Source organism: Canis lupus, chromosome 21, assembly GCF_011100685.1.
Source record: "Canis lupus familiaris isolate Mischka breed German Shepherd chromosome 21, alternate assembly UU_Cfam_GSD_1.0, whole genome shotgun sequence".
NCBI lineage: Eukaryota > Metazoa > Chordata > Mammalia > Carnivora > Canidae > Canis > Canis lupus.
The window spans coordinates 20,229,282-20,253,719 of NC_049242.1; the positions used below are offsets into that span (position 1 = coordinate 20,229,282).

At 44.7% G+C, this 24,438-nt stretch overlaps 1 protein-coding gene across 1 annotated transcript in view; it reads left to right on the plus strand.

Annotated features, from left to right (window-relative positions):
• Positions 1 to 24,438, plus strand: part of TENM4 (teneurin transmembrane protein 4) — a 729,276-nt gene that overhangs the window by 605,929 nt on the left and 98,909 nt on the right. The window contains 1 exon segment of the mRNA XM_038568485.1: positions 14,643 to 14,789. Coding sequence (XP_038424413.1) covers positions 14,643 to 14,789 — 147 coding nt within the window.

Consider the following 24,438-nt stretch of genomic DNA (forward strand, 5'->3'; position numbering starts at 1 on the left):
CTTCCATTTTTTTCAAAGGGACAGTCTGTGATCAGATGGTAAGCACATGGATTCGGAAGGCAGGACTCTGGGTGTCTCTTCAGCTCTAAAAATCACCTCTTGGGTCTTAACGGAACCTGAGAGCCAAGCCCCAGACCTTTTGAGGAACAAAGAAATATTGAGCAAAAGGAGCTACTGCTTTTCTCATTTTTTTTTTAGGCTTCATTCCTTTTGTTTTGTAATCTGAAATTGGTCTGAATCCATCACCTCTGCCCCCGCTATATCACTCTGTTTATAAGTGGCCGTAAACCCCTTGCATTTATTAACAATAATAATGGCTTCTGATTTTTGAGTGTTAACCATGTGCCAAGCATGTGCTAAGGACTCTTAATTGCATTATTCTACACTCCAAAGAGTCACCCTGTGAAGGCACACGTATTATTCCCTCCTTCTCAGGGACCCGAGGCTTAAGGTCACTTAGCTTGTAAGAAGTAGAACAGGAATTTGAGGCTTAGTCTCCTGAGCTTTGGTGTTGGTATAAGGTGTCCACACCAGCTGCTTGCTCTGTGGCCCACAGGACAGAGTCCAGGTTTTCTACAAGGCATCTGGTTTACAACCTTCCGAGCCTGTGCCTCCTCTTTACTATTGCACTCAGAGCTGCGAACCTTGTCACCCACCCCAGACTCTTAAGTGAGCCACTCCAGAGCCAAGGACAGCCTCCCCTCCCCCTGCCGCCCTGGTTTGTCCCCAGCAGAAGGTGCCACAGTGCCTTAACTGCATGCCTCTGGGTGGCTTCTTCGTGTCAGTGTCATCCTGCCCTACGATTGTCCTGGACACCCCTTCATGTGAAGTGGCCCTGGTTACCTGGGGGGGGGCCCTCTTTTTTAAACTCCACTTTTGAGGTAACTGAGGACCTTTTAGCCTCCCAGCCCAGAAGGGGACCATCCCCATTAAAACCAAAAGCAGAGCCTGGAGAAAGTACATTCTGTTTTCTCTCACTTGCTTATAGAGCCCTCAGCTCACCTTACCAAGTTCCAAAAAGTTTACGGATGTCTGACTTTTATAAGATAAAAGCATCTCATCTCAGTCAAATGATGATGAGGGATTTCAGGAAATTCTCCCTGAGGCCAATCCCAGATGATTCACGACAGGCTGTGCTACATCTCCCGTCTTATGGGTGTTCATCAGCCTGGCCTGAAGACCATCCTGTGTGCTTTGATGCCAAGATGTCAAAGCATCCCCTCTCCGCCCCACCCCCTAGCCCTGCACACCCGCATACCCATTGTCACTCCTTAAGAGCAAATTCCTCCTTGGGATTGCAGATGCTTTTTCCCCTCCAGATAAGAAATGCATCAAGGTAAATGTGCACAATTCAAGAGGGAGGCTGGCAGTCATAAATACCAGAAAAATGTCACAGGACATTGAAGAAGTAATGGACTAGTCATAGTGGCGCAGATGAAAGGACGTTGGCTCAGAATTCTATCACCTTTCATTCCGTGGTGAGCATTTCCTTTGTCCATGTCTAATGTCCCTGCATGGCACCTTGCTCTCTGTGGGTCTCTGCCTGTGGCCAGCTGCATCCCCAGTGAGAAACCCTTGGCGCTCAAGGAACACTTCAGTAACCTTGTCTGGTGAAAGGGGAGGTAGGAAAGGCAAAGGAGAGAAACAATGGTGGTGCCTTCCTTTTCCTTTTGGAATAGAAAGAAGGAGAAGCCCTTTTTGAATCTTTGATAGAAACAAGGAGTACCTTCTTATATTGCCAGGAGCCTCACTCCCTTTGAGGAACATTTAGGAAAGGAAAAAAAGCTGTTGATGTGAAAAGTGAGAAATTCAAAGCGTTACATTTTCTCTTGTCAGATTTCATTCCTATACAAGAGGTCAGAATAGCGCAGCTAGCTCATGTGCTGTAGTCTAGTTATGTCCTACACCAGAGAAAAAGCTGATTCAAAGACCTCCACGCAGCAGAAACAAGAGAGGAGGGCCTGTTTATTTACACACCGCCGCCTCCATAAACAGGAAAGAATGATTTGATCACCTGCCAGCTGGCATTAAACAACAAGACAAGTCTGGCTCCTTATGGTCAAGTCCCCGGCATAAGAATCTTTTCACCCCAGTGACGTTTCCTGGAGCAGATTGTTATAGCAAGAATTAAATAGCTCCTTTTGGAGGCTTTGGTCCATCTTTTCTTTTCTGGAAGCTACTTGATTTTTCTCAAAGGAGGTTGGTTTTCAGAACAAAAGGGAAATGGACAGTAGCATCTTCTTTAATGACAGAATTTTTGTCAAAAAGCAAGATTATTCACACTGAATCCTAATTCCTTAAGTGAGGAGTTATGTGTCTCTTTGCATCTTCAAGAAAGGTCTTTGGTGAAAGCACCATGAGCAGACCACATGGTTGCTAGGGGCTTCATGTTCTCCTTCCATGAATCACTGAATGGGGGACGCTGGAGGAGGCCTCCAGGGATGATGAAGTCCTGGCCTCCTCTTCCTCCGCTGACCACAGAACTACACACCCATCATCCCAAAACTTGAGTTATCCTGCTCCTAAAAATAGCCCACAAATAAGAAGGGATTTTTCATTTCAACTCTCACTTATCAGTAACGCTCCCATGTGCACATATGAAACTGACGTTAAGGTCAGATGAATTGACGTGGCTCTGTTTCTCAAGTACATGGTCAGCACAGAGTCATCGAGAACATATTTGGAGATGTGTTTTTCAGGAATTTCATGGGTCTCAAGCCTGGGGCTTGCCCTCCCAATTCTTTACAGAAAGCTAAAAATCATAGTTAAATTTGAGAAGGTGTCTAATTTTTTTCAATTTCTTTGAAAACAGTACTATCATTTCTGGTCACTTTTACAATTGTTATTTTATTCACTTCAGTGCCCCTTGTCTATAAAATCTCAAAACACATGTGGGAAATGCCAACTTCTGATTACATTTGTAAAATTCCAACCTTGACCCCAAAGCTGTGACTGTTCAAGATGCCAGATACACAGAAATATTTACTAGGCTTCAGGAGAGCTGTCCAATCATATAAATCTTGATTCTTACACAAATCCTCCTCTGGGAGTAAAGATCAAAATAATACTGTGATGATGCAGTTACTCAAGTAAGCCCAGCCAGACTTCATGATAAAGAGAGATTAGAAAAACTGAAAGAAATCTTCTGGAGTTCTTTGTCTACTTTTGAATGGTGGCTCTCCGGTTCCTTGTTTGTAATCAGACTGTCCTTAACCGAGAGCTTCTAAGACCCTCACAGGGTGTCAGAGCCAATGTGAGTACCCTGTCCTTGTCCTTAAAAGCACTCTCTCACAACAGGACCTGTGACCTGACAGGACAGATGCTGGCAAGGACAGAGAAAATGAACAGGGATCTACCCCAAGTTATCAGAGCAAGAGCTTGATGAGTTGATGGTTCTGGGGGATGTTAGCCCACACGTGGTAGGGGTGGGAAACTTTAAGGAGGTTAATAAGGCTTTGTGAGTCCCTCTCAGGTGGGTGCCAATGGCCATTTACTCACTGATCCTTCACTCAAGAGAAAGGGATTAATATATCCAAGATCTTAATAAGAACATCTCTCTGATGGTTTGTCAAACATCTGAAGAAGTTCATATGATTATAACCACCCTAACCATTACCTGCTGTAATAATCTTTGCTTAATATGACCTAATGTGTACCAGTGATACAACTGAGGGTCCCAGACAATGACAGAGAAGAGCGTTGTGCCATGCTCTCCACAGCCTTTGACAGAGGGCCCCTGAAGCTTCTTGGGATTACCCTAAGAGAAAGATTTGGAAACTTGTATTGATAAAAGGCAAGTCAAGGAAAGAAGTTTTCATGTTAAAAAAAAAAAAAAGAAGAAGAAGAAGTTTTCATGTTGAAGGGCATAGAAATGCTGAAGAGACCATAAGACCTCACAGACTCATGCGCCACCCCTGTCTCTAGCTTCCCAATAGTGACAGGAATAGAGAAGGAGCACAAGAAACATTGTGTAATGTTGAAAAAATAAGCATGGCCTAAGAGGAAAGATGACTCTGTCATCATCTTCATCCCTAAGTCCTGGGGAGAAAGGTGAAGGAATTCTGTGAAGTTCTGAATCCATCATCTGCAGTGCAAACTCATGGACTTTGTGTCATCTTTTCTGAAAGTTACTGTTTTAAGAACGCCTGAGTGGCTCAGTGATTTAGTGCCTGCCTTTGGCCCAGGGCATGATCCTGGAGTCCTAGGATCGAGTCCCGCATCGGGCTTCCTTCATGGAGCCTGCTTCTCCCTCTGTCTGTGTCTCTGCCTCTCTTTCTCTCTCTGTGTCTCTCATGAATAAATAAATAAAATCTTAAAAACAAGTTACTGTTTTAAAATATGATGAATTTTTAAATGGCTATACTCAAGGACATATGTACCAAGATTTTCAAACAATGGAAGCATGGACCACAGTATGGACTTCTGCATGACTTTTATAAATAAATGGCATTGGACTCCAAAGATCCAGTTACCCCTTCCATCTTCAATGAAGGAAGCTCTATTCTGTTTCTAGAAAACTCTTGGATTTGGTATTGACTGGCCATTACCAGCTTCTGGACTTACACTGTGTCTCAAGGTCACTGTTTAGGAAAGGACAGTGATCTATGGAGCCAGAATTTGAAGTTTCAAATGCCCATTTTTGTCTCCTGAAACCCACAGCATTGATTGCAACCTGAGTCTGCCTCAGTCACTTCCACTGGATACTCTTCATGCCTGTGATCTAGAGAAACTAGTAAGGATCTTTAAAAGGTATTAGAAACATATTCACATTTAATATAGATCTTTATTATCATTGCTCTTAAAAATGAAATGGCAAAAAAAAAAAATGACATTAGAAGAGAGAGCTCTGTGAAGTCAGCCCCTAGGCTTGGGGAGATTAGCCTGCAGAGTAAATATAATCTGTCCTCATCACCAGAGCCAGGCTATCACCACTAAGTTTGGAGAGAAGCAAGGTTGTACATGTGAAAGGACTCCCTCAGAGCAGATGCTGTATGGCAGTATGGCCACTTGGATCCCACTGATGGTGTCTCACCCACCCTGGTCATCATCTCCAACCCTGTGAGAGAAACCCCAGCTCTTCTGCAGCTGGGTTCAGTTATTACAACAATCTATGATCATGACTCTCTTCAAAACTCAACCGATCTGAAAGCTAAGAGCACCGGCTGAGCCAGGAGGTCCAGGAGATCCTAGATATCATTGTTCTCAGATGACATAGCATGGGAAGTGATGTCTAAGAAATTTTAGGTCACTCTGAAAAATTAGATGAATGAACTTGAGTAAGACAGGTGTGACAGAAGAATCCAGAATCAAGACAGTGTTCACCTTAGCCAGAAATGCTTCCTGGGCCATGCTACCTGTGGACTGGCCCTATTTTTCATTGTTCAGCATTTCAAGCTTTGTTTATGGACTTCTGCTTTAATAAACCATTCTCCTCCACCTTCCTTTCTTTTATCTTGTGCTCTCGTGGATTCCAGAGCGTCTATAAGAATGAAGGGAAAGCACGCAGGCCCCATTAAAATCTCCTCTTCCCAATTTTCCACTTGGCATGACAGCCTCCAGGAGCATATTTCATCTAGAAACAGAGACCATGTGGATTCCTCAACTAGAAACATAGCCTCTCATCCACCCGTCTTCTGAGGCAAATATATATTGATGACCAGCAACAGTGTCTGTCCTACCCAGTGAACTGAAAAAATAAAATTTATGCTTTTATGAAGAAAGGAAGAATATTCTTACAGTTTCTAGAACCCCAGGGCTTCCACCTAAGACCCTAGCACTGCAGTCCAGGCCTACTTATGGACTTTGAATTCACATGTGAAATCAAGCTGAGGATGGAGGCCCACCTGGCAGAAAGCATCAGGCCTTTCAGAAGATGACCATGAGTCTGGCCATTGTGGGAGCACATGCTGGGGAGCTGTAGAGAGAAGGGTGGGCGGGAAGCTCCTCGAATAGCCATGAGGAGCCCAGGTGGGGAAGATGCGATAGCAATACTGATTGATGCTGGGAACGAAGAGGACTGCCCTGCTTTCAACACACAGTCACATATAAGCACTGTGGAGTTAATTTCAGGGCAGTGCTTGACATCCATCCTCACAGAGAAGCAAAACCTTAGATTGCCAAGTACGTCAAAGCTTGGATGCAACCCCTCCATTGGAAAACAAAGCATACATCTTTCTATTCTTTGAGCTAATGAGCATTGAGAAGTGGGCAGGTGTTCTTTTCTTTTCCTGTTTCTCACAGTGACATCCATTGACCTGCACCTTACATTCTGTGTAAGATGCACAAAGGAGAAACGCATCTTACTTAGAACACCAAGCATTCTGCATTCAAGTCTGTGTGGGCACATGTGTCCATGGCAAATTCAAGAATGGCAAACAGATAATCTCGCGGTATATTTGAGTGGGAAGCTCAGCCCACTTCCCTAGTGTGTATCAAAGGGGATTCCAATTTTGCATATTTCTAGGTTCCAGCTCTCTGGAAACCCCTCTGCCCAGACAAGGTGCACTTGTTCTTATATGGCTGCTTCCCCCAGCGGGAAGTTGGATGCTGCTCTGGGTAGACACAGGACAAATTCTAGTTTTCCATAAAGTTGAACAAATCTGACAGAGCAGGAGCATGGCCACTTTTGCAGCTTCCCATCCTTCTTTTTCTCCTGTTTTCCCTATCCATATGCCTTCTTATATATGATCACATTTCCAAACTCCTGGATCGTAGAATGAGTTGAAGTTCCTTTTGACCCTTCCTGGAGAATGTGCTTGCTCTCCCTCCTCTCTCATGTCATCATGTCTTTGGTTTTCTTTTTCCCACCATGGCAGGTCTGTCCCAAACGTGGGGCCCATCCCCCTGTGTCCCCTCAGCACCTGGCATGGTTACATGGCAGGCAATATTGCACTTACTTGATCCTACCTTAAATATCCTGTCTTTTATTCCCCAAGCGCACTATCTGGATAGGGTAGTTAAAGGTATGGTCTTCCTTCCTCTATTTTCCTTTTGTCTTTGTGTGTGTGTTTGTGTATGAGCATAAAAGGAGAAATGTGTATATAAGAGATGTATATACACCCCATAAGCATGGTGTCTAGATGCTGCCACATTCCCCAGCTTTGTCACAGCATTCACTGCCCAAAGGGTGGGGTTTTGGTCACAAGGTGGTTGATATACCTGAAGTGTCATTCTTCCCCCTAAGGTGTTCAATCTGTTACCATTGTGCTGTTGTCCTTCCCTGCCCATACACACATATACCCTCACTCTTTCTGCCCTATCTTATACCACCCTGCCCATCCCTTACAGCTCCTAATCCATCAGAATTAAGATACTGAGGACCAGGGTGGGTGACCTGAGAAAAGAAGAGGCCCCAAAGCAAGCTAAGAAATCTCAGCAACTACATTACGTTACTGTCACCATGTTCATTCATCCAACAACCACATATGGAGCTCCCACTAGTAGTAGTACTGTGTGCTAGATACTGTGACAGGCTCTGGAGAATTGGGGAAACAGACCCCTGACCTCAGGGAGTAGATGATCTGTTTGTTTGGGATTTTTTTTTTTATTCCTTTTCAGAGAAGGCCCGAGTTTGGTAAGTTTTCTGTTTGAGGAGTGTTCCCTTTCAGGCAAAGTAATTCCATGTTAAACATCTTCATTAACTAGGCAGTGCCTCGTTTTCCAAATCGGCCTTATTATTCTAAGAATAAATCTGAGAAAGGTCAGGTATGTTTGCACCTAAAAGAAATCCAAATCTCCCGACGAGAAATATCATGCCACATTCATCTTTTTGTCCTGAAGTCCTAACATATCACGTGGCACAGGATATGTGCTCAGTGGTTAAGGACAAGTACTTCAGTGTCAGACTACCTGAGAATGAATCCCAAGTCTAACAGTTAACCGAGTGACCTTGGGCAGGTTACTTAACCTCCCCTCACTTGGGAGTCCCTGTAAAATGAACTTGATAATGGGACCTACATCATTCGGTTGGCATGAGGATTAAGCAAACGAATGCATGTAAAATGCTTAGCACACGGGCAGGGATGATGCTCAGTAAATGTTAGCAATGCTATTTTATCATCACATTCTTATTCTCACCCCTAATTTGGAGGACTTCATTAGCCAGAGTAATTTTCCAAATTGTCGAGAAAACAGTTAACTTGGCTTTTCATAAGAGATAGCAACTGCTGTCTAAAAACTTATGGAAAAGGTTTAGGCAAAACATGAATGACTGAATGCTTTCCAACCAGAACATCTTTGTCAAGTACAGGAAAGGTGTTAGTAGGACCCATCAGATGGATGCCTGGTGTTGAGAAGCAAGGTCCCATGCATCTTATATGCTGGTCTTCCCCTGAGAGTACAGTCATTCTGGAAAGAGAGAGCTGTACCTGTGAGCCTCTCTAAAATAGGCATTTCACATAATCATTATCAGAGGAATCTTCAGTAAGGATTCAATTTAATAATGTTACCATCTATTTGGTAGAATTTGTTCCTACTATCTGAATATTTTTCATATCCATGAGTCTTAAGTCCTTTGAATTTTTTTAAGGGAGCAGATATAACTATACTCATTTTATTAGAAAAGGAAATTGAAGTTGAGTAGTTGAGGGGCCCACCCTGGGTCACACTTCTAGCAAGTGGCAGAACCATGATTTTTAATTTCCTGACCTAATCCATATTTCCAACATTCTCTCCTTCTATCAGCAGTCACCAGGAATGTCCCATAATTTCCAATATTCTTCCTCCAAACCATGCCTTCCAAACTGGCACCCTCACTAGGTAGTGAAACATTCTCTCTCAAACCACCATTTTATTATCTTTAGTTCAGAAAATATCACCAGACCTTTGTTTGGATTAGGCCAATGAATCATAACTTGTTTTAAAAGACAAATGTTCAATTACCAAAATCTGGGTTTGAACCAGGCCCCCATCCTGCTGACTTTTCTGGTATAATGGATACTAATCCTAAAAAAAAAAAAAAAAATTCAGAGACCTCTACCCTACAAACTAAGGACTTGTCAGAGTAGAGTATCATGACAGCCAAGACAAGCCAACTTTGGTTCTTTGTTTTCCATTTGCATCACTAGAGACTAAAGAACCAACATGCACTTAACAAAGATGTCAAACTCCTCCTAAGTGCCCGGAAATATGGATACCACACAACAGAAATGCTTCCTATTCTTGTATTGCCAGCAGTCTAGCAGAGTAGATGCTAATAAAACAAATAATTCCAACAAGTTTGATGAGGGTTATGATAGGGGAAGTTCAGGGGCCACTTAGCAAGAAGAAACCCTCCACCCCAACTTAGGCAGTGCCTTGTAGACCAAGATTGTGAACTTTAGCAGAAACATATGAGAAAGGTTTTTTTTTATTATTTTAAAATATTTTATTTATTTATTCATGAAACACACACACACACAGAGAGAGAGAGAGAGCCAAAGACACAGGCAGAGGAAGAAGCAGGCTCCATGCAAGGAGCCCGACATGGGACTCAATCCTGGGGCTCCAGGATCAGGCCCTGGGTTGAAGGCAGGCACTAAACCGCTGAGCCGCCTGGGCTGCCTGAGAAAGGTTTTTTAAAGCAGGATGATGACTTGATGACATCTGTGATTTTGAAAAATCAGTCCGACCATATTGGGGAACAAGAGCTCAGGGGGAACGTTTGGGGGCAAACAGACCAATGAGGAGACTCTTGCCATCATGTAGATGGGAGATGATGTGACCGACCTTGTCTAGAGAAGTGACTGTAGTGGTGAAAAAGTACAAGAGAACTGGAAAGAGAACCATAAAGAAATGGGACATTCCGATATATGATAGGGTCGCTACGCAGCCCCTCTGCCACTTAACTAAAAACTGTCTTCAAGGATTCAGAAAGTCTTCCTGTCATACCTGATGCTAGCTTCAAGGGGACTTCTTTATAGGCTTACGCAGAAAGCTGAAGATAAAGTGGTCCCTTGTCATTTAAAGGGCATCTTTTCTTTTGAAAAGCTTAGGGCTTCTCTAAACCTTGAAATTACATTATTTTGGCTCTAGCAAATGCCTGATGTGAGTCCTTCCAGAGGGGATTGTTAATGTCAGTTGGGTTCTCTGAATTATTGATGAGTTTCAGGAGTTTGTAGAATTAATGAGCTTTAGTGGTGGGTAAGGATGGGCATATTGCTTTAAGTAAGTCAGCAAGTCACCCCAGAGGAGGCTTCCTCATACTGGCTAATGGGGGTATGATTACTCCAGAAGCAAACTGCTGGCTGAGAGCAAACCTCATTTAACCCACAGGTACTCAGAGTCCCTCTGAAACCCTGAAACCGATAGGACAGTGCGGACCCCCAGGGTATAACTTGGTCCATTTGAAGAAACTAACAGTATTTAAAATGTTCCTGTGATTTCACATATAGAGCTTACCCTCCCCAAGAACACCTGCCCCCTGAAGCCGTCTCTGAGTACCACAGAATGTGTGCACTAGACATGGTGTGCTAAGACGAGCTCACTAGAGGCAGGGGTTCCCAAAGAGGGTTTTGTGGAATGGAAGATTCCACATTATCATAAGTGGTTATAGGGGAAAGAAAGTTCTGAGGTCATATTGGAAAATGCTCTGATAATCAAATAAGCAAGTTTCTTTATTCTTGCAAGACTCTCAAAGCCTTTAATGTATTAATATTCAGTGTGACTTTCTAGAATAAGATTATAGGATAAAATATTTTCCAAACTTATTTGACCACAGAAGCTTGTTTTTGAGGACTTCATAGAACTAGCATTCCACAAAATTCACTTTGGGAAGTATTGTTTGAGATTAGTAGACCCATTGTAAGTCCTTCCTGGAACAAAGTAAGATATAGGCGACTAGAATATAAAATTATTGAGGGTGGAGGATATATCTCATCTCTGTATTCCCTAGAATTAATACACACCTGCCTGGCATCCAGTAAGTGCTGGGTAAAGTTTGTTGAAATTAATTACAGTATCATCAAAATTAAAGTTGTTTTAACCCTATCTAGTGAGTTAGTTGTACTGGGAGGACCTAACGCATTGTCTCATCTGAACATTCATTTTATAGATAAGAAAATTGAAACCAAAACAGGATAAGTAACTATGCAGCAATCCTACAAGCTAGGCAACAGGTACCAGAACCTAGGTCTCCTGTCTCATTCATTGATTCATTTCACCAAATACCCATTGAGTACCTGCTGTGTGCAAGGCACTGGGTTAGATCCAACACTGCCTTTATGGAATTTATATTCTAATGGAAGGAATAAGACATTAAACTAATTGCAAAATTAATAATTTACATACACTCTGTTCCAAGGAGAACAGAGCAGTAGGAAAACATGAAGCGGTGGGCCTGAGTCGGGACTCATGGCCTTGAACCCATCTTGCTGCCTCCCCACTGAGCTGCATGTTAACCCCCATTGCTGGGCTTATCTCAGCTCTCTTTGTCAAGATTTGTATTTATGAGGACCATAGCTCTTGACCCAAACATTCATACAGTTGGCACCGGCAAAGGTTATTTTCTAGTTTGTGACTTTCTTGGTGAAGTTATACAACATTAAGACAAACTAACTCAATTATAGTAATAGCAGCTATCATTTATTGAATGCCTGCTTATGTTACCCACTATGCTAAATAATTGGCATACATTATCTCATTAATCCTCTCAGCAACATTTTGAGTTAGGTATTATCTCCATTTTACAGATGGCAATCCTGAGGCATATAGAGTTAAATAATTTGCCAGTCATCCCGGGGATAGTAACTAAAAAGGTAGTATGGGGATTTGAATTGAGGTCTTCCCAATTCCAAACTCCACACTGTGTTACAGGACATGGTTTTAATATACGATTTCGGATTAAATGGAGTGAAATTAGAACTGCCTTAGAAAATCAGGATCCGAAAAAATAACAAAAAGTCATTTAATTTAACAATAATATGTAGTTAAGCCATCCATGGTAAAACCTCAGTAGATGGCAACTGTCATTGTATCACTGTCCTGAAGCCTCTAAACCGGGAGGTGGAAACTCCAGCAAACTGACCAAATCTGGTCCATCACTTACTTTCAAATAAAGTTTTATCAGAACACACCATCATTCATTTGTAAGTTACATCTGGCTGCTTTCCCACTACAATAACAGACTTGAGTAATTGCAACAAAGACCATATGGCTCAAAAGCCTAAAATATTTATTATCTGGATCTTCACAAAGTTGGCTGAGTCTGATCTAGACAAGCACCTCACATTTCTATGTTGCCATTCTGTGAGCCCTATATGAGGTTATGGGTACCACTTATACTATATGCCTTCTACTCAAAATAGAAGGTGAAGGTCAATAGAAGATCCAGATATTGTCTTCAAGCTGTATATCAGGCTTTGTGCATCATTCATACATTATCTTATTTAGTCCCCTGAGCAACCCCATTTTGTAAGTAGGCTGAGGCCCAAAGAAATTATATAAGGTGCGTGGGTCATAAAAACCACTGAGTGGCAAACCAGACTGATAGGGCTTTCAATCTTGTACTCTTACACAAGAAGTGCTCTTTGTGGCTGACAGGAGGCTACGTCTTAGAGCAAGAGAAAGGAATCTACTACCATTCTTACCAGTTGGACTCTACTTCCTTCCTCCAAGACTGATTTCAAATATAAATGAGGCTCAATTGAAAGCCAGTCCTAGCTGGATGGATAAACATTTAAATGGGACTAACTGGAGAAAGAGAGAGTCTGTAACTGTTTAAACCAGGAAGGGTAGCTAGTGTCCGCTGCCGGGTCAGGATGCCTGGGTGATCACCTGCATGCCACAGCACTGCTCCTGCGCTTTTACAACTGCTTTCTCAGTAACTTGTGGGGTAGCTGTGCTGGTGGCTTCCCACCTTTCCCAACAGGCTTCTGTTGTGCAAAGACCACATAGTCTACATTTGCTTCTAAACTTCTGGAAAGATCCCTCTTAGGTTGGAGTGCACAGTCAATAAATGTTTCTTCCTTTGAATGACCAACACGGTAGCCAGAGTGATTGATTGATTGCTGTCTGAACATCTCAGATACAAATGAACATGTTCTTTCCTTTTACTTTGTAATAAAAGTCAACTACCAACAGCCCTTGAAATACTAAGGTTTTATATTCTAATTGATGGGTCATTCAGTGAGTCTCTACCTTGGCCTATGTCTTGTACTGGACAGCTACATTCACACTGGCCCCATTTAAGAAAAGTGGGTCAATTTTCAGTTATTTCATGGCAGAAAATTTACTCTGTAGCCATATTTGTAGCAGTTTGCTGCTCATAATAATAAATTAAGTTTTATAGATGGCTTTCACATCCATACCCTTCCCCAAGACTGAGCAGGACCAGAGAGAAGACACAGAAGGCAGGCCAGTGAAAGGTGTTCTTTGATAGCCGCTCTGAGGAAGGAGTTGGCAGGTGTTAAAATGAAGATTTGAATGAAAACCAAGTGCCAAATAGAAGCTGAAGTGAACCATGTAACAACAGATTCTCAGACATAGATTTCTGAGCCACGAACTCAGAGAGAAGGGTTTAAAAAGATGGTAGTAAAAAACCTGTAAATCTACTTGACTAGTAAGAATAACTCCCCACCTTATGATATGGGCAAAGCAGAACCAAGGCTGAATCTAAACATCGCCTGACCTTCTTGATGAAATCACCCGAGGTTTTCTCAGACAGATGGCCACTCCCGTATCAGGTTCCCACCATATTTTGTACATCTCCCTGAGGGCTTTTAGCAGTGAAATATTTGGATCCTACAAATCTGTCTTCTTTGATAGGTAACTGGCTGCATGCTCCTCAAGAATAAGAAATAGGTCTTATTCTTCTCTGTACCTCCAGTGCTAGCCCAGAGAAGGTGCTTGATAAAGGACAGACAGGCACATGGATGTACGGATGAGCAAAATCAGGGAAGGGCAGCCCCACCTGTCCCTGTGTTTGCAATCACAGACAGCCCTAGCTAGTCTCTCTCAGGGCAATCATCGGGGTTCCTCTGTGTGCAGAACCCTCTTCTCAGTGACTATAGATAAGATGGGCAGAAAAAGACCCAAGGACTCTTCCTCAAAGCAAAGACAGTTGTTTAGGAGAAAACAGGACAAAATGAATGAAAAGCCTAGGGTCCAGTACAAGTAACAGTACAACAATACTTGACCCAGTAACAAGTGCTGAAAACAGGATAGCCCTTCTAGGATAAGCCCCAGAAGTGCTGAGAGGAACATAAGGAGTAAACAGAGAGGGGCTTCCTCTGTTCCAAACACCCCCCAGAAACAGGAGAAACACAGAAGAGTGAACATGGAGGAAGGATCAAGTCCAAGTTTCCTTCAGTTACATTCTTTCAGGCCCATATCCACTGACTCACTCTTGGGAATCCTGATCACTTTTGAAAGGGGTCGGGGGATATTTGATGTGGAAGGTGCATCTTTCAGAACTATTGCCACCACTTCCCAACTGGGCCACCTTCCTGGCCTTCCTAACGTGTGGCCTTTGCCAAGTCCTTCTACCTCAGAGTGTCCTTGGCAGAGTGGCAGTTCTCAGCCAGTTCCCGGCCTCTCTGGGTGCTGAGGGCATCAACGCGCCAGCGAATGTGAGCATGTTTTCCAAGCAGGCAGGAAGAGCGTGAGTGTGTGTGACCACAGGTGGCTGCAGACGATCAGACCTCGATGCTGTGTGCTTTGCCTTGCAGAGGGCTGCCCTGGGTTGTGCAATGGTAATGGCAGATGTACCTTGGACCTGAATGGGTGGCACTGCGTCTGCCAGCTGGGCTGGAGGGGAGCCGGCTGTGACACATCCATGGAAACCGCCTGTGGTGATGGCAAAGACAACGATGGAGGTAGGGATCCTGCACCTGGGGACTCCATGCGGCTCCAGTGGGGGTCGGGTTGGGGCCCAGAGTGGAGGGTGGGCATCACTGGGCCCGCAGGCCAGCAGCACACCAGCTGTCCAGTTAGCGAGGCCTGCCAGGGAGGCATAAAACTGCAGGTGTGGCCTAAGGAATGAGTACATGTCTCTTGTTGTTCCATCTTAATTAATTTAAATGAACTAATGTAAATGAAATTAATTGCCATCTGACAGCCAGTGGAGGGGAGAAGGCATACAGAAGAAAGAATTTTCTAGCAATTCAATAGTGGGAGGATTTGCCTGGCAAAGTTATGAAATCCCCCTCACTGGAAATGGACAAGAAGAGGCCCGTCTAGTTTTGTATTATAGAAAATAGCAGAAAGGACACATCTTCAGTGGAGGGAGATTGAGTTACCCTCAGCTGAGATCCCTTCTCCCCTGATTCAGGAAGTAACCATCACTAAGCCACCTTTGCCCCACACCCTCTGTCCCTGTGGGTTTATAACAGAACTGGTCTTAGTTGATAGGGTTTCTTCAAGTGCTGCGTAGTCTAGACCCTAAGGAAGAAAGACCTGGACTTGTGGCATGTTTCTTAGCTGAGAGAGAAGAGATCAGGGTTCCAATCCCTAAATCCCCATTGACCCCCTGTGTATCCCTAAGCAAGTTACTTGATGTCTCTGGGCCTCACACTCCCTATTTGTGAAATGGGACAGTTAGATTGTGAGGATAATTCCAATCCTTAGATTAGTCCTAGAATTAGCCTTCTCTTTTTCTGTTGTGTTACTTGGATGAATATAATCACGATATGCTCTACTTTCCCTCTTGGAAGATAGGCTGATTCTTCCTGACTCTCCTAATCTCAGGGGGTGAGTAGGAGAGACTAAAAAGACAGAAATGAAAAGAATTTTAAACAGTCGACCCTTCCTCTCTTAACAATGGCCTGACAGCTGCCCTGGTCCAAATGTGTTTATGCAGCTACTCCACATGGATGCTCAGGGACTTTCTAGTATGTGGCACAGAGTATAAAATCAGCAGGCCACCTACTCCTTAGAGTGGCTCTGCAATCTCAGAGCACTGTATGGATTAAAAGGCCACACATCTTTATTGTGCGTATTCTAATTGATTTGCCTTCAGTTGACTCCAGCAGCCCAGAAAGGGCTACTTCAGACTACCAACCTTTGTCTGAACTGGCTTTTGGTCCATCACCTGCTGCCTGCACCCAGGAGGTGATCAAGCCCATGCATCCAGATCTGGGCCCAGTGGAGTCATTGTCAACAAGGAGCTTGAGGGGTTGAACCTTGGTACCCAGGCAGAGACAGTGGATCCAAGTTCTCTTCTTGAGACCTTGCAGGGTTGAAATGTCCCTTAATCAACCTGAAACTTACCGAGACTGTTAATTCTTTTTTGTTTGTTTGTTTAAAGAGTTTATTTATTCATGAGAGATACAGAGAGAGAGAGAGGCAGAGACACAGGCAGAGGGAGAAGCAGGTTCCATGCAGGGAGCCCGATATGGGACTCAATCCCGGGACTCCAGGATCACGCCCTAGGCTGAAGGCAGATGCTCAACTACTGAGCCACCCAGGGATTCCCCCAGTGTCCATTAATTCTTGTGCTCCGTAAATATCCAGAGTTCCTCTTCTGGGTCCAGGTCCTAGGCCAGGCATGGAGATGACAGAGTCTTGTCGCTGTACTCCAGGAATTCAGATAGGGGAGGAAAAACCCAAGGTGAAGTGCCAGTGGACAGTGTGAGTGCCTTGCAGAGTTATATTATTTGGTGTGGGAGCAGGGACACATTCACCAAGAAGGTGATGCTCGAGTAGGCAGGTATTTCCTGGAAAGAAAGGGGCTTTATGATCAGAGAGATCACCATGGGCAAAGGCAGGGCAAGACATGGAGGGACACCAAGCATCCCTGTCTCCAGGCAAGAAAAAGTGCGATAATATTTGCTCTTCATAGGATATCCTCTTCATAGGATAGAGATGTTAGCCTAAATTACTTGCATCACTCCTCAGCCTTCTCCTTCACTTTGCCTATAGACACAATTCTAATGGGCAATGGTAATTTCATGTAATCAGAAGGAAAGAGACCAGAGCGGCACCATGAAGTCATGCCCCTGTCAAGAACGCAAAGTCTTGGCCCAAGCCCTCAAACAGCTGTTGAACATCTGGGCAGCAAAGGAACTGAGTGTCCTTGAGAAATGTGGGGAAAGGGCACATATACAAGAATAGGTTATAAAATGAGATTCATCTGTTCTCTCACATGTAACACAATACGTGTGTATCCTGTATCCTGTTGACCAGCCAACTCTCCTAGTGCTAGAACTCACCAGTGTTTACATGGTGCACGGGCACACAGGAGCCCAAAGCCTCACAACGTGGGTGGGTGAAAGAGCTTCCTATCATAGGAAACGAGGTTGATCCAGACCCCAGGGAAATGGAGTCTCCTCCAGCCACTCTGAAAGATGAGCCAGCAGAAACTAGAAAAGAACAATCAGAAAATCCTCAATTGCAGATGATATCTCTTGCATTTATGGAGCAGGTTATAGACTGGAACGAGCTTTAACATCTCTTAGCAAAGCCATATGATAGCATTGTAACCGGAGTTCGTTGACTCACTCAACAAACATTAAATGAACGTCTGCTCTGCATCAGGCCCTGTACTGCACCTGGGGCTTCAGAGACAAATAAGACACAGTCCCTGCCCTTGTGCAGTTCACAGTCTGGAGGGAGAGATAAGCAGCCTGCAATTGCACTGCGGTGGGATAATTGCTGTGGTGAAGGGGCAGCCACTCATTCAACTGATACTATCAAATGCCTCAGTACCCTCCTGGGAACTGTGATGTGGTCCCTGTCCTATGAGGCTTCCAGTCTAGCCAGGAAGACATCCATGGGTCATCATGGTTGGGAAGACAACTAGCTGTGGAGACCAAGATTTGAGGGAGCCTTGGGTTCTTAACTGTGAAATGAGGAAACATCTCACCAACAGTCCTCTCAGTTCGGTGGACTCTCCACCCACTGGGGGAGCCAAGGAGATGGTGCACAAGATCCCTGCTTCATAGAGTAACAGAGATGAAACAACCGTAGGGAGTCCCCATGCGCTAGAGGGGACAAGGCTATCCTCACTGGCCTCTTACTCTGAGTCTTGGCCAAATGGGGACAGTTTTCATGGAGGGAGAAATGGGGCAGGCTGTACCAGGCATCACAAGAGTGAGCCGTATTTAGCACTGGGCTATTTGCCGTTCAGTCAAGCACACATTTACTGGGCTCCTACTGTCTGCAAGGCACCATGTTCCCTTCTGAGGGGATATAAAGAATCAGTGAGCATGGCCCAGTCTTTCTCCCTTAGGAAGCCCAGTCATTTGGAAGAAATTGCTATCCTAACAACTAAATCTAGTGGAGGCAGAATGGAATAAATGCCTTTCTTTCAGCCATGATGAATAAGTCAGGGTGGAGTGGAAAGTGGTAGAGCCTAGCTGAGCGATTGTTCTTGGCTGATGTGACTTGGAGATGTGGCTGATGTGACTTGGAGAAAGTATTAGCCAAGGTCAGTGTCGAGTAACAGGGCTGGAAGAGTCACAGCACAGAGACTCCAGCTCCCTCCTTGTAAACAACTCCCCCGCATCTTGTAGGCAGAGAGACTGGATTCCAGAAAGGGGATGTCATAGCACACATGTCAGCATCACACAGAAAGTCAGTAACATGGTCTGGACTAGGACCCAAGACCCTTGACCCTGGACTAGGGCTCAAGGCCTGGACTTGGACCCTTGACCCTAGAGCTCTGAGACCTTACAGGGATTCATCCTCATCCTAGAAAGGCAGTGTGAGTACTTACTCGAATTTAAATGGGGCTACCACAGCTCCCAAAGCTGACTGGAGGCCGAGAATGATAATTTGCATGTCATTTTACAGTTTGCAAAACAATTGTGCATTCACCTAACAGCGCCCATTGGATGTGGTATTATTATCCTCTTACTATTTCTGTATAATGAGGAAACTGGGGCTTCGTGAGCGGAAGTACTTTACCCAAGTCACACAGCTGATGGGTGGCAGAAACTGCCATGGTCTTGGAGGTCTGGCCACACTAGAGCTTTTCAGTGTGCGCGGACCTCAGACACATGGCTCCATTGTAAACCCAACCGTGGCTCTTCAAGTTACCTGAGAACGGCTGGGTTCTCTTCTTTCCCACTTTTCTAGGCTTAAATCAGTCCTCTCTAAATAAAACTTGAATTTCAAGCTTCATTAAGAATGCTGTCACAGTATTTTTAAACTATGAAACCAAAAAAAAGGGGTGGGGGGGGCTACGAGTATGACTGAGTTGGGTTTAGCGTTATTGGTTTGTTTTTGTTTTCATTTGTGGTTGTTGTGTAGATTTAAAAACAGAAGACAGACTCTGAATGTGACTCAGTGACTCCCAGTCTGCTGATCCTCTGTCAGGGCTCCCCTCACCCTGACTTGCCTCCCGATGTCACCAGACCAGTGGCTGGTGAGGGACCCCGTGAGACCAGCAAGCAGAAAGGCCCCAACCCACCACACGGTGTGAGCTCGTCTACGTGCCTGCCCCACTTGACAAGAGGATGTGCCTGGTTCATGTAGTACGGTCATGAAGTGCTATCCCATGAGTCTTCTCATCTGTTGCAGGGACCTTCTGATGGGACATGTTCATTTCATACCCATTCTGAAATGGTGAAACTGGGTCCCAAAGATACAAAATGGCTAAGGAATGAGAATAATAATGCCTGCCTTGCAGGGTCGCTGTGAGGATTGCAGGTGCATTCAAAGTGCCTGAGAGGCAACACAGGACAGCGATTAAAAGTACAGGATCTATACCCAGACAGCCGGGATTTAAACCTCAGCTCTCTTGTTTGCCGACTGCATGTCCCTGAGTGGGCTCTTCAACTTTTCTAAGTTTTAGTCCCCCACCTGCAAATGTCAGTTCTCATTCTCCTGTGCCTTTCTACCTGTATGCACAAAAGCATGATATTTATTATAAAAAATATATATATACCCATATAGAAATAATTATTTTTAAGAATTGGAATTACACTTTCTATGAAATTTTATACTCTAGTTATTTCACTTACAATTAGAATCTTTTTCATCTCTTGATTAAAATTCATATACCAAACTGTTCCATGCTCATTGCTGGAAGGAAAATAATTCAAGTTTACATAAAGAAAAGTAAGAGCCATAGGTTAGAGAGCATTCCCCAGAGCCAGGCTCTGTGCTGGACATTCTGTGGACGCGATGTCCAGCCCTTCACAACAGACCTGCAAGGCAGACATTTCCATGCAGGGAAACTGAGGTTCGGTGTGCTGGAGTCGTTTCCCCAACATCACACAATGGATCAGCAAGAGAGCTAGGATTAGAATGGAATGGGTCTTAAAAAAGAAAAAAAGAAGCCAGAATATGAAATCCCCTGGAATCTTAAAACAACCAGACCCCTTTGGATGAAGAATTTGTAAGCAGCTTCAAGGTGCGATCCTCTTTTCAGGTGCTGTTGATCCCATTAAAAACGATCGTGGATTGCAGTACGGATCATTGGTAGATGCCATCTGGAAGGAGAAATTTCTGGAAAGCAGAGAACAAAGCTGTCTGCCCTCCCTCCTCCTCCCCATCTCCCTTTGCTGGAGTGGAGAGCTCACGTAAAGCCATAGAATTCAGTCACCCTTCCCACTTTCTCTAAACCACGTTTCTTGTGATAAGAGACAAGAGAGAAATTGACCTTTAAAAATCCTGTGTTGCAAGGGGCAGATAGAGATTTTGCGAGCCTTTTCAAAGAAGGCACAGAGTTTATTATAGCAAATGACAAAAACTTCTCCCAGATGTGTAGAGAGGGGGAGGGACATTCCACCCCCATCCCCAGGGCCTCCCTGGATGCTGTTCACCGCCTGCCATAAGCCGTTCTGTGGCCACACTATGGGCGTGAGTGAGATGAGGTTGGCTGCTGGGCTGTGGAGCAGGGGCAGCAGCTAAGCCCACGGAGAAATAGATGGACTTGCTATATGCTGTCTACGGGGCCGTGAGCGTAAGGAGCATGCAGACAACTACAACACGAAGAATTTCCCCTTGAATTTGCCAGACCTGCTCCCATCTCTGTTCTTTCGGCTTGCTCCTGTCCACCCTCCAGCCCCCACTGAAGCATTCTGTCTTCCAGACAATACCATAGCCCAAACTGGGTTCCCACCTTCTGGCTTCCACAGCCCCATCTCTTCCTTCTTTCCCAGAACTGTCTTGTCTCTGGCTGAGCCAAGGGCTGAATCCTGCAGAGGCGTGACTGTCTTCTCCCTATCTGTCCACATGATGGACACCGAAGGGACGAGCCTGTCCCCGTGCCTGTTTTCTAAGGAGAGAAATGAGCTCCTCCTAGGGGGGGACTGGCCTCCACCCCACCCCATGGCCCCGCCTAAGTGACTGAGCTGTTTGCCTCGGGGTCCTCAAATAATCATTCTTTCCTTTGTTCATTCGTTCAACAAATGAGATGCTCACCGTGTGCAGGGCACTGTGCTCTGCATTTGGGGTAGAAAAATAAACCAGTCCATTCCTAACCCAGTGGAGGAACTAGAATGTCCAAAGTATTGACAGAGAAAGATGTAGACTGTGGGATGGATGGTCCCAACAGCTGGATTTGAAGAAAAGTAAGATACCAAGTTCCGAACTTTGCCTCACTTCACAAGCCGGGTGACATTGAGTAAAGTCACTTAACCCAAGCCCCAGCGTCCTCATTTGTAAAGACGAGAAGGCTAGCTGAGCCTTCTGTGGGACCCTGGGGCCCACCTTTCACTCTGAAGGGGTTTCAACCAGCTGGCCACCAGGAGAGATGGGCCCGAGCCACAGTAAGGCCAGGAGGTGGCCCCGGGGCAGGGTAGCCCCCAGGCAGGGTAGCCCTGGGGGCTGTCTGACCGAGAGGGCCACCAACATCAGATACAGAGATGAGTCACCCAGGGTCCCACCACTCACTGGCAGCTGTTAAGATCACAAAATGAACAGAAAGCTACTCAGGATAGTGACTAATGGCAGACCTCAGCCATTCCTGTGCCATGTCACCTGTCTGCAGGGGGTACTCCAGGGAACAGCCACGGGCACTAGGGGGACACCAGAACCTCACTGAAGGACTCACTTACTCTGCACAACCCAGGAAGCTGTCAGCGATCCTGAGAGACTGGCAGGGCACATTCTCCTGGGTGCACGTGAATAAATGAGGTCTCAGACATAGGAAGGCATGTGCCCCAGGTCTCATGGCGAGAAAGTGACAGAGCCAGGGAAGCAGATGGCTCTTCAGGCTCCTAGCCTGGATGTTTTTCTCTCTTGTCCCCCATTCCCTGGTCCTCAAGGTTACCTGACACCCACCAGCAGGGCAGGCACTATTTGCCGTAATAAAGGTATAATAGCATAGAAATAAAATATGGACAATTGGTAAGTCAGCCAGCTTGTGTGGAATATACAATTAAGTAAGATATGAAATCCTTGGAAAATGTAAATGTTTCCAAACTAGCCCCACCGGACAATCATGAAAACTATACATTGATGCATTTGTGGTCTATCCCAAAATTTGATTGTCTGTCCTCAAAGCATACTTTTTTTCTCTTAACCAGAGTCTTCTAAAATCTGTCATCTATGGCTAAGAAAACAAAAGTGTAGAAGAGTCTCTCTTACTGCAGGACAGCCACATGCCCTTATCGGGCTGCCATATGCTGCATTTGAAAATAGAAGGGTTTGCACAAAAGCTTGTCTTGTAAACTGAACCCTTGATAAGAATTTTGTGGGCGCTACTTGTTTTTGAAATAGGTGCTTCATTTGACAATGATCATCTCTATTAGCAAAGGTTTAGCTCACATTTACTACTTTGCAAATATTTGCTGAGTGAAGGATTAGGGAGTGTCTACCCAGAAAGGCATAGGCAGACGGAACCCTTGACCTGGCATTGTCACTGTCCTGTGAAGCATACTGGTGAGCCATTCCAGTCCTGGGTCTCTCATGAGAACCCTGCTTGTGGGATGTGGCTCCATTTCAGAGAACCCCAATCTTCAAGTCCCCTGAGTCGCCACTTCCATAACTGACAACTGTGTCTTTCCAGCCATCTTCATCTAATTCAGTTCTTCAAAGCCAAACTACATCCAGAAAGGGCAGCCCTGGAATGTGCGATGGGAGGGAGCCAAGGCAGGTCCATTGTGAGGATACCTGTCCAAGGGAAGCACCCAGCCAAGGAGCTGACAGGGGCTCTTATTTACCAAGCACATACTTACGTGCTGGTCATCATGCCAAGTGTTCCATATCCATGATCTCACCTAATCCCCCAGCCTACCTGTGAGGTACGTCTGATTGTGCCTTTTACAGATGAGCCAAATTGAAGCTCAGAGCCCTTACTGAGACTTTCATTTCCAGTAGAATGGCCAATTAGATCACAAAAGGCCTCTGATCACAAGAAACAACAATTTCTTTTTAAAAATTTATTGCCTTTCTTGTTTTTAAAAAGGAAAGAAAACAGGAATGTGGGGAAGTCTGATTCCAGAAGCAAAGATAAAGCCAGAAGCTAGAGCAAGAGGCACAGGGATACTCAAATGAGTCCCACAGCCCTCATCTCCAGGAACTCAATGTCTGGGGAAGGAGACAAAGAAAATCAAAATTAGAGTGTGGGGAGGGGGAATGAGTGCTGTGATGGAGGTCACCCAAGGAGCCGGAAGGGCACCGAAGAGTGGTATTTCAGCAAAACTCATAAATTCATGTTTTCCACTTAAGAAATAGTTCCCAAAGGTCTCTTCAGGACTTAGAGAACCTTTTATACTTCAGAAAGAACTGGGCTCAGATTCCAAGTCTGCACCTTCTCTCACTACAGGAATTTGACCAAGTTACTCCGCCACTTTGAGCCTCTGGTTCCTTCTCTCTAAAATGAAGGTGGTGACATGGCTGGGCAGCTCAGTCGGTTGAGCATCTGACTCTTAATTTTGGCTCAGGTCATGGTCTCAGGATCATGAGATCATAGAGCCCTGTATCGGGCTCTTTGCTCAGCGGGGAGTCTGAGATAGATCTCTCTCTCTCTCTCTCTCTCACACACACACACACACACACAAATTAATAGTGTTTTGTTTGTTTTTAATAAAATGAGGGTAATGGTGACAACAGTGGCTTCACAGAGCTGAGAAGATTCAACGACACACTTCTTGAAAGCATTCCTTGTCAAACATTTAGCACGATGCCTGTGATCATCATCATCATCATTGTTTAATATAATATCATTAATAATAACAATAATTCCTGGCTAACCTTCCCCTCAGGACTAGAGAACAGGAAGCAGTTCTTCCAAGATGCCACAGAGCAGAGTGTTTATAAAGAGGTAAAAGACTGGCTTCCAGGGTCTGCTTCGGTGGTAAACAAGAGCAGGCAATAGCTAATAAAATTTCAAATTAGCCATGACTTTTCACAGCCCTTCAATTGTGCTAGCTGATTTAATGGTCAACGTCCCTGCTCACTGGGATTGAATAATGGAGCATTTCTGCAGAGTTATGGATGCGGCTGCTGAATCTGTCATGCTAACATCAATAGCAGAATGCAAATAACCCACAGCCCGGGCTGTAATTATGTGTTTAAGCAATGTCTGACAGGGGCAGCACGAGAATGTGTGATGGAGCCTGCCATCCGCAGCAG